Source organism: Fulmarus glacialis, unplaced genomic scaffold (genome assembly GCF_000690835.1).
Source record: "Fulmarus glacialis isolate BGI_N327 unplaced genomic scaffold, ASM69083v1 scaffold16244, whole genome shotgun sequence".
Classification (NCBI taxonomy): Eukaryota; Metazoa; Chordata; class Aves; order Procellariiformes; family Procellariidae; genus Fulmarus; species Fulmarus glacialis.
Window position 1 is genome coordinate 24,807 of NW_009210081.1, and position 10,774 is coordinate 35,580.

The following is a 10,774-nucleotide window of genomic DNA, read 5'->3' on the forward strand; positions in this document are numbered from 1 at the left end:
TAAATTGCTGTACTGCGAACTCCAGTAGTTTGTCAGTGGTTCATTGCTCCGTGCAGCAGCAGAAGGCACAAGGCATGACAGCAAAGTCTTTAACTAATTGAGTCTAAGTTTCTGCAGATTTGGAACCCCCTTTGTGTTCCAAAACCACCACTGGCAACAGTGAGAAGTTCAGCTGTGGGTACACGTGTTCCTGTGAAGGTACAAAGAAATCAAGCACTGGTTTATCGTCAGAAAGGAAGGTAGTGTCAGCCAGTACTTCATGACAGAGCACAGTTAAGTATCTGAACTACGGCTGACAACCTTCAAGGGCCTCACCCAGAACTGATGTCTCCTTTTTCCCTTCTAAATAATATTGGGTGTTCTCCATGTTTTCTGCAAAATAAATGACAACATTTCTTCAATATGTTAGCACTCCCTTCTCTATTTTGGTTATCTTTCCCCTCTTGTAATCTGTGGCAAGCGCAGAATATTGCTCTTTCTTAACAAAGAGTTATCCTTTTAACACCACAAAGTAATCCCACAGTATAGTTTATGGCTTGTGATCAATCTTTTCTAGCTGGCCACGTATTGTTGCGGTGTTCCTCACTGCTCTGAATATCCCTGGCAAACACAGCGGTCGTTCCCTATGGTACAAACACCGTTAGTTCAGGTACTGAGGCAGCTGTATGTGGCTGACTTCCCGGAGGAAGGCATATAGCATTAAATGAATGGTTGTGAAAGGTGTATGAAATTAAGGTGAAAGTTTTGATTTCCCCGCCACTTTATTTCATTTTGTTGAGGGGACGGGTAAAGTACCTGACACTCTGCTTCTCTCACCTACGAGGTTTCGAATAGGGACCGCCGAAATAAGCACAGAAAGAGGCTGACTCATCCTTTTTAGTTACCGTGTGCTCTCTGGTGAATAAAGAGCTAATTTTCGGAAGACTGAACTGAGGTAACGCACACCTACATTAACTCGTAAGGGTAAATTTCTCCCTCCAATCTAAGGAGAAAAAGAATTTAAGATACCTTTCACAGTACACTTAGATACTGCATTCATCTCAGATCTTTATGTGTAGACTATCAGAGTTTTTGGAAAACATTTAAAAAAGTAAAAGAAGGGAAAAACATTCCCAACTGTGATGGTTTCACAAAAGGGCAAGGATCCCTCTACCTCTTGCTATGCTACCCTGTAAAGTTTTTCTTTTGAGATTCTCATTTCTAACTGAAACTGAAAATTAAAGTTTTCTGGGTAGCTAGAATCGATTACAGTCTGCATGTGTAACAAGTTTGATTACAATAGGAAGTTTCACTGCTCTTTTATCTGAAAAAATAAAAATGCAAACATATGTAGAGAAGCTGATTTGGCCTTTATCTTCTTCAGTATAAAAAAGTATTAAAATCTAAAACTCCAATATTTTTATTGAAATGAATGTTATTCTCTCCACAGAGCAATAATGATGACTCCTAAGTGCGTCTCCAAGTTAAGCATTTTACTGTGTATAAACTGTGATGATTTGACTCTTTCACAGATCAGAAACTGTTCTGCAGCTGAATATCACATACAGTTAATATTATATTTTTGGGGGAAAAGTTGGAATTTTACATTATAGAAATTCATTAATAAAACTTTGAGGATTAACATAATATGGTCAGGAAATGTAACACTAATAGTAAGCAATCAAAAAACCAGACACTATTTTCTACTTTGTTCAACTATAAATACAAGAATGCAGCAGCTAATTGAATTGAAAAAAATATTTTAGTTACAGACCTTTTAGACTATTTAGATTCTATGTTCTAAGCAGGAACTACTAGATATTCAGACCATATCTACAGTTGGCAACATGAAATCCTAAATGATATTCAGTTAACCACGTTGCAGGAGTTATTCTTCCTACTTTGGCTTTCTCTCCAGAAAATCACTTTCAGATATTTTGGAGTTGGACCAGATGTAAGCATGAATGAACTGAATAAAGTCTACAACCTGATGACTGCTAAACATATACGTAACTTTAAACCGAATTACTGCCCATGTTAATCTGTATTCAACAGGTAGAGCATGAGAAGAAAAACTGAGATAAAAATGAATGCCCACCAAATACATAAACATGATGTCCAGAAAAATAACGGATTGTAAAGAACATCCTCTCTTCTTCAGTAACAGATGTTGCTGAACTGGTTTTAAAAAAAATACATTGCTTTGTGAACCATAGGGTGCAGCTGAAAAAATGCTTAGTGGCCTTCTAGTTAAAAGAATGGAATCAACACTGTTACTGAACCAGGGGACAGCTACAGAAAAAACGTGTTTTTTTAAAACTATCTGAGCACACCGAAGAAACTAGACCCAATATTAATCGGACATATAGGCATAATTACCTGTTCCCTCAGTTACGCTAATGATATTTTGGAATCTGATTATTAAAGTAATTGAAAACTAATCTTTTAGATGGAAGTGCTTCAAGCAAAGAGTAATGTGGATGGCAACTGAGACGTCTGGACATGCTCAGATATATAAAGGTACAAAATTCAAATATGACATTAGAAGAGAAAACCACGTCTTATTCACAGTAAAATTGCACATGCAAATTCACTAGTGAAATCTGTATAGTGCTTTTTCACGATGTTAAAAATATGATGGCAGGAGGAAATAAAATTAATTTGAAGAAACATTCCAGTTCTTCTTATCTTTTCTATAAATCTGGTCTTTTCTATTAAGTATGTAGACTTTAATAAACTGAATCGTCCAATGCAACAACTTTAACACAGTCTGAATTATGTGCACCTATAGTACTTCATATTTTCACACTAATTTCACACTAATTCAGTTGCTACATCTTTGTTGTTGTTGTTGCTGAAGGCTGATCATTGTAGCAAGGCAAATTGGATTGTGACTTTTTAAGAAGAGAGGAAAAACAGGAAATAACCTAATGGATCTCCTGGACTAAGCCTAAGCCTAAGCACGTCTGCCTACGCAATGTGCCAATACTACTAAATCCATAGAAATCAGAAGCATTAAGAAAAACTTTAACACTCTCATAAAAGAGATGACACTCTTTTCACCAGCTACTTCCAGGGGCTGTATGGGTGTGCTTTCTTCTCTAGAACAGAAGAAAGTTATTCTATGAGGGAAAGCTTTTCAGTAGAACTCTTTAAAAATATAGGTTGAAAGAGTAAAGAAGAGAGGGCTAAAGCATTTCTCTAGCAATCACAATAATTCTCTGATCTTCTTCATTCCATTAACATCATGGATTTTATCCAAATAACAATAGCTTACGAGCCACAGGATACATACATAAGGTATGTTTAGATTACCACTTAAATGCATATTTTTGAAGAGCTTTTATGGGATGTGCGAAATATGCTGAAGCAGGAAAATACACAACTCTGCAATGTAACAAGTGTTCTTAATGTTTCTTTATTAGTTTTAAGGAACCTGAAGCTAATAACAATCTGCCTCTTACAGTTCAGAGCAAACCTATTGATATACAGCTACTTACTTTGCATTGGCTTCCCTCGGGAAGTTGTTGAAAACAGTTACATATAGCACAGAATTAATTTTTCACACTTAATACAGCATGTAAATTAACAAACTTCTTCAAAAACAATGTATAAGGGAAGGAAGGAATCTCTAGAGTCTATAATATTCATGCCGTAACTGGTTTTCTACGTTTTCCTATACATTTTTTTCTTTTTTTATACAAGTCGTCTCCAACATTGTCAGACCTGTATTCTTAAAGACAAATGGTTACAAAAAGTCTCAACTTAGACATGCTACAAAAATCAAATCATAACTGAATAATTGTCTGACTAGCATTAAACTTTTGTGCTTAATGAGGTTTAATTAAGAATATATGCACAGGAGAACACTACGTTAATTTTTTTACTTGTTTGTATCCTATAGAAGTAAGAGGATACCATGCAGAAATTGAAACCTGCCTGGCATTGTTTTGTCTTGATTAAAATTCAGCACATTAAACAGGATAGATCTATGGCTATATGACATACCAAAACCATGACATCTTCCAATTTCAGATCAACAGTGTCTTGCAAAGGTTCATTTTGTACCAGCACTCTAATTCAGCGCATTCTGAGAGTTAAAACTTCTGTTTGGAAGAGGCAGTAATGAACTGCTAGAAATGTACTATCATATAATACACAGCTTCAGCTGAAACTTTTGAATTGTGGAATTAAATCAAAATAATGCTTTCAATTTGACAGCGGCATATCTGACCAAGAATAAAGGGATGCTGAAGTCAGTAAGATTCTGTAAAATAACCTTCACACACAGAATGGCACTTTTGAATGATCTTATGCAACACAGTGAAGTACATGAATTGCAATGGGTAGAATGATGCACTGAGTGAAGAAAAGATGCATTCACAATGAGACTTGAGGCAGACAAATTATTAGTCAAAAGGCATCTTATGTGGTAATTTTAATACTTAAAACAGGTAATAACTTTAAAAGCCCTCTACTTCACATTTTAATAAGAGCTCTCACTTCTGTAAATATTAATCAGTATCTCTAGAGTAAACCCCTTATTATATGGAGTTGAAAGAAACACAAGTCAGTTGAACCATTCTTCTGGGAGATGCTTGAGGCAGTGTAGTCAAATTTCTGCTTCACTGAGCTTACAAATCTTTAGGGATGTTACTGCTTCAGACTCTGTATTTTGCTTTGCCATGATCATTGATAACACATATGTGCTGAAAAAAAAACCAACACTCATTGCAACAGCATAGTTGATTACATTATTTATTATTAATGAATTGTTCAGAAATACTTTTGCTTGACCAATCTAGTGATCTTGTAATTGCCCCTTCCTTTCCAGAGAGCTGGAATTGAATTCTGATTTCACTTTCTAGCTACAGCAAGTTTTCCCACTTGCAATTCCCAGCTTTGAGGTCCACCCCTGGGAGTACCACAGGAAGCAAAGGCAAGGCTTGCACCTTTTTTCCATCATTATCTCACTGAGAAAAGGGGCAGGCAACATAGCAGTAGAAGTCCAAACCTGTCTGAACTGTAGCTGTGTTTCACTTTTTACTGCTGTCTGCATGTGTTGGGAATGGTGGACCTGTGAAGTCCTAGGCTCACAGAAGATGGAAGTGTAGCAGAGGTATGACTTTTGCTCTTAGGGGGAAGAGACGGGGAGGAACCGTTCACAGTGCTGAGCAGTCACTCCTTTGGATTACTTGAGGTTTTGCAGAGAGTTCTACACTCACTGAAAGAATCCCAACCATGACATTAAGGCCCCAGGGAGGAGGCAAATTATGGGGTATTTAAGACACCCTGGAAAAGTAAAACAGTGATTTTTTTAAACTATTTTTTTAAAATAAACTTACGTTTAGATCTCTGAAGTGCTCGTTGTAGTCTAAGGCATAACCTACCACAAATAAATCTGGAATTTCAAATCCATAATCTGTATTGAGACAAATAACAAACACCATCAACACAAGATCAGTGGCAATTATATAGCCCTTAAATTCATGTGTTGGTTCTCTGACCAGCAAACTATAGATATATGTGGTCAGTTGAGGTTATTGTTACTTTTGACTCTGAGACATCAAGGTTAGCAAGTAGCCCTACAACCAGTTCCTGCTCATAGACTATTTGTGACAGTAGACAGTAGGAGAGTTGGGTACAGTTATCATTGGTACAACAGACACATTGCGGAAGGAAACCAAAATCAGAGTTGAAAAATCCTGCCTACATTTGGAAGCTCCATTGGTATACGTGTGTGATGACAACTATCCAGTATCACACTAATGATGAAAAAAATGTACAATTTTAATTCAGAGATTTACATATTTTCTTCTGAGAGTAGCAAAAACTATTTTGCATATTATGCTACCAAAACATGTCAAATGCTTCTTAAATTAAAGCCCCAACCTTATGAAGACTCATGCACGTGCTTAACAAAGTAAATGCATGCAGTGTAGTTGAATCATACAGCTCACACACTTGAAGCTAAGCATAGGCATGTATCTTTTTGAGTGTGGAGGTCTGTGCAGTATCAGCACTATATAAAACAAGTTAGACTCTTTCCAAATTGTTCACTAAGTAACTAGGGAAAACCACAACCTTATGGACACAAAAACAGGTCAGCATAAAAAATTTTACAGGTATTCAAGTAAGGAATTTATTCAATTGTTAAAAATCGTGGGTAATACGACACTTTCGAATCATAAATTTGGGTAAGTGAGGAATTGACATAGCACTGTCAGTGATTTACAAGAGAGATCGCTGATGTTTTATAAAATTAATCACAGTATGAATAAACAAGGATAAAACCTGTTTCATTTTATAAGTTATTACACAAAAATAATACGCTACCCTTCATGAAGTAATTTTATTGTATTTTTAATATGTTTAACATTAGTGAATCCAGTCAAAGATATACTTTAATTTACTGGATTAAATTCTGAATGTTAAAAATACCACTGTATAAAAATTTGTACAACAAAATGTTTGGGTCACAGTTCAGATTATTGGACTAAAGCCGCAGGGCCATGCCCAACATTGAGTAACTTGTGCTTCATAAAGTTTCCCTCTCTCCCACATCCCAAGTCAAGACCCTTCATGCTGCCTCCTGGTACTCACCTGCCTACTCTCCTTCTACCCTTCTCCCCAGCTCAGCTGACCAGAGCCTTCTTCAGTAGCAAATACTGGTCGATCTCTTCTAGATGGATCTATTCTTTTCAGTATTTAGCCACATACCTGTTATTACATCATTTATTCTAATAAGTCTAAAATGACAATAGCTTGGTATAGCTCTATTTATGGCTTCATCATAGCACAGTACAAGTACCAATAATTCAGAGAGAAGTAGTGCTGGTGTGACACAAACAGAGCAGCAGGAGGAAGTTTAAAAAGCCCAATTTATCTTTTGCTTTTTGGGGGGTGGGATTTAATTACAATATCATTGTTTACCCTTTAAATAATAATACTTCTAAAAAAATAATAAAAAGTGTTATTCTATTATAAAAATGTAAAACTTGTGAATAACTAGGTCACAATAAAACACCTTTCATGTTCAGATGGAATCCTGCAGCTCCTCCAAAGAGATGCAATGAGGAACGAAAAGGAAGAAATGGACTTTCTCTTCTATATAGTTTGTCAGAGAAGAATATAAACACTCAACTTTCATAGATAAAATTAAACGCTTTCATAACTTCCCTATAAAGTTAGTACTCTGCAGAAGACAGACTATAAGGAGGCTAGGCTTTCCAAACCACAATTATACAAATCCTTCCATTGCATCCCATAGTCCCATTGACAACTGATATTTTACAATGCTTCTTGCAGTCACAGAATGATATGAAAGACAAGTGGTAGAATAGTGGTAACTTCTTGTACTGTCACGTACAGGTTTTCGCAACAACACTTACAATCTGGTCTGTATCCATCAGGCTGAGATGTTCTTTTCACCAACAAACTGTAATTAAAAACAAAATAAAAGCCATGTAAATCTAGATATTTACCTGAATAACATGCATAAAAACTATTCCCTTTATTAAAAAACTTCTGAGCCATGTGAATCACTGTTCTCGTTCTGCTTCTCCTCCTGACAACGTCCTGATGGCAGGGAAGAGATGGGTGTGTTCCCCTTCAATGTCCATCAATGCCAGTCTTGAAATGGCTGAAGGGTCATTGCCACTGCCGAACAATACAAAGGCATTTCCTCTCCTTTCCTCCACCCTCTTCTTAGTGACTCAGGCAGCTCCTCTGCAGAGCTCCCCATGCGATACTGCAGCATCGAATTAAAGCAGGATCTCGGAATGGGAACCTCCACTGGAAAATGTGTTGGGCTAGACTAATTAATTACTAGGTTTTGTGATCATTTTACTCACCTTGCCACTTTAATCATTTTAGGCTTGTATTTTTCTATATTATTAAGCAGAACCTTCATAGTCCTTCCAGTTCCAACAATATCCTTACAAAACATGAAAAACAGAGTAAGTAAAAAACAAAGGAAAGCTGAAAAGAGGAAATATGGACAATGACTGAGCAGTTCCACCTTCTTATTTTGTGGAAATGATGTATTTTTCCCAGTGTATTGTGAGCCGCATCCAAAAAAGGTTATAACTGAGCTCACACTCTTTGAAGCAAGCACTTTCTACTCATAAAATAATCAGTTAAAGGACTGTCCACTTCCTCTTGAAAATAGCTGTGTTTCTAGTACTTGGGATGTAACATGGGACTGGAGATGACTTTACTGGGCACTGCACGGATGTAGGAATCAGACTTTTCATATTATGCTCAAGACTACAGTATGTCAACATCTCTCTGTGTCAGGGCTAAATCTGCCCTATTTGTTGTTTTATTAGTCCAGTACAAACGAGTATTCTCCAGAGCTGCTGTACCCAACCTGCTCTGAATGATAGATACCTGGCTACAGTAGATAATCAGTAGATACCTGGCTACAAAACTGACCATGACATGGAGAGCAGATCCTGAACTGCTCAGTGGGTGTGGACTTTTCATTAGCAACACCTTGTCTCTGCTCCCCAGCTATCTAATAGCATTAACAAAATTTGCTGCGGACTTTTTTCAGTTCTGTTACAGCAGTTAGCATTAGCAAATACGGAGCTCCTAGCAGCTATTGAGGTAACCAGCCATCTCTGTGGCTGATGGCTTTTTTTCCCTCCTTTGCTAAGAAAAGACATTCCAACATTTATACATTTCATCCCAGCCGAACCAGGACACTTCATTACACTGTCCAGCTTACTTCCCACACAAGCAGACTGAGCCTGAAATGCCCGGCAGATCCTGACGTGCTCTCTTACCGTGCTAGTTTCTTTTCCAACATTTTAAAAGAGAATCACTACATTAATTAGGAGAGAATTTGCAGCACCAGTGAGGTGACACATTCTTTTCCTCTACAACTAAACACTGTTAATTTACATCAGCAACATATCTGTGATGGGCCCTCCCCAGGAGACACTGCAGGATGCAATGCTAACGAGCAGGAATCACGGGGACTTGAGAGAATGACTGACATTCTCAACCAGCATGTGAACAACCCTGAAGTTGTAAAGCATGTGCAGGGCTATGCTACTATTTCAAAGTCATGCAACTGAGAAGTGCAGGGCATCATTGCAGTTGATTCAGTGTCCTCCAAGGAACAGAACAACTTGCAGAACAGGAGTTGATGAAACCATATAAAGAACAAGTCAAATGACGCAGAAGCAAAGACTCCTGGGTATCACAAGGCAGAGTACCAATTAGAGTGGCAGCAATGTAGTTTGATCCGTCATGCAATTGCAAAAAGACTGAGAGGTCATTAAGCAAATCAACCCCTCTCCCTCTTCATCACCTCCCAGCTAAAGAAGTGTAAACACAGACGGGTTTTAGAAACTGAACACACAATCATGACTTGACTATGTGACTTTACGTACAATATGACATAAGCACCCAACTTACCTCCACAATTAGAACATTCTGAAAGAAACAAACAAAAAGGAATACAATTACACAATATTCACAAACTAAAAGAAACAAATGTTTGAAAAAGTGAAATGAAGATAGATAGGTCCATGTGCATACGTACAACATGGTAGGACATAGGAGTTTCCTGTTTCATTTTTGTGCCCTGAAAAAGAACCAGCCATAAGAGCAAGCCCTGCAGTCAGGGGCTACGACTTTATTCAGCTCTGTCTAGATTATCCTCTTTGTGCAAGAACGGATGTACCTTCGGAAAATAAAATTAGATGGAAGAAATCCAAATGGGATGAACTTCATTCCAGTGTCTAGCCATGTACCACAGCGTACCCTATAGTTCACTAAAATACTATTTCCAACGTTAATAAGAGACTACAGCAGTAATATTCTTACTCTGAAATAAATGCTTTTCCCCCCACCCTCCAGAAACCTCACAGTAAAGGATTACAGGCCAAGTTGTACCACCCATTCTCATACTGTGAAGTGCCCTTTCTCTTCAAATACTGCTGCTGAAATTAGTAGTTATTACTTGAAGAGAAGGGGAGTGGTCCAGCCAAGAGCAGTGATGTCAAGCCTTATGACAGCATGATCACACAGGCTGATCTTTTTGCTGAAACGGTTCATCACTGTTCCAGGAATCACAATATCTGTTCTTCTATTAAAAACAATAATAAGAAGTAACGTCCTTATTAGAAGGAATATAAATCTATTTATTAGTGGGCATTATCATATGCATGTTCAGAAGGATGGACTCTTACAATCTTGCATTAAGATCTACTTTCTGAGGTGAAACCTGCAATAGCAGGAGGAAAGTTATTTCACAAATACCTATATCTATCTATGTATACATCTTACACCCATGTGCGCATTGTATGTCCCACAAAACCTTGAGACAGATAGTTTCATATCCATGCAGTATTCACCAGACTAGCTGACATTCCACTTCCTTTCTATCAGGCTTGTTGGCTTTGCTACATACATAACATGGAGACTCTCTAACTTCCTTTTCCATCACAGAATCTGTGCTGGTTTTGGCTGGGATAGAGTTAATTTTCTTCATAGTAGCTAGCATGGGGCTAGGTTTTGGATATGTGCTGAAAATAGTGTTGATAACACAGGGATGTTTTCATTTTGCTGAGCAGGGCTTACACAGAGTCAAGGCCTTTTCTGCTCTTCACACCACCCCACCAGCGAGCAGGCTGGGGGTGCATGAGTAGTTGGGAGGGGACACAGCTGGGACAGCTGACCCCAACTGTCCAAAGGGATATTCCATACCGTATGACATCATGCTCAGCAATATAAAGCTGGGGGAAGAAGAAGGAAGGGGGGGATGTTCGGAGTGATGGCGTTT

The 10,774-nt window shown here is 37.8% G+C and overlaps 1 protein-coding gene across 1 annotated transcript in view; it reads right to left on the reverse strand.

Moving 5' to 3' along the window:
* Positions 1-4,296: 4,296 nt before the first annotated feature.
* PRTFDC1 (phosphoribosyl transferase domain containing 1) overlaps positions 4,297-10,774 on the reverse strand; it is a gene marked incomplete at its 5' end in the record, with an annotated part of 43,400 nt that continues 36,922 nt past the window's right edge. The window contains 5 exons of the mRNA XM_009577063.1: positions 4,297-4,688; positions 5,325-5,401; positions 7,371-7,417; positions 7,833-7,915; positions 9,406-9,423. Of these exons, the coding sequence (XP_009575358.1) occupies positions 4,641-4,688; positions 5,325-5,401; positions 7,371-7,417; positions 7,833-7,915; positions 9,406-9,423 (273 nt within the window). The remainder of the gene's footprint in view (positions 4,689-5,324; positions 5,402-7,370; positions 7,418-7,832; positions 7,916-9,405; positions 9,424-10,774) is intronic.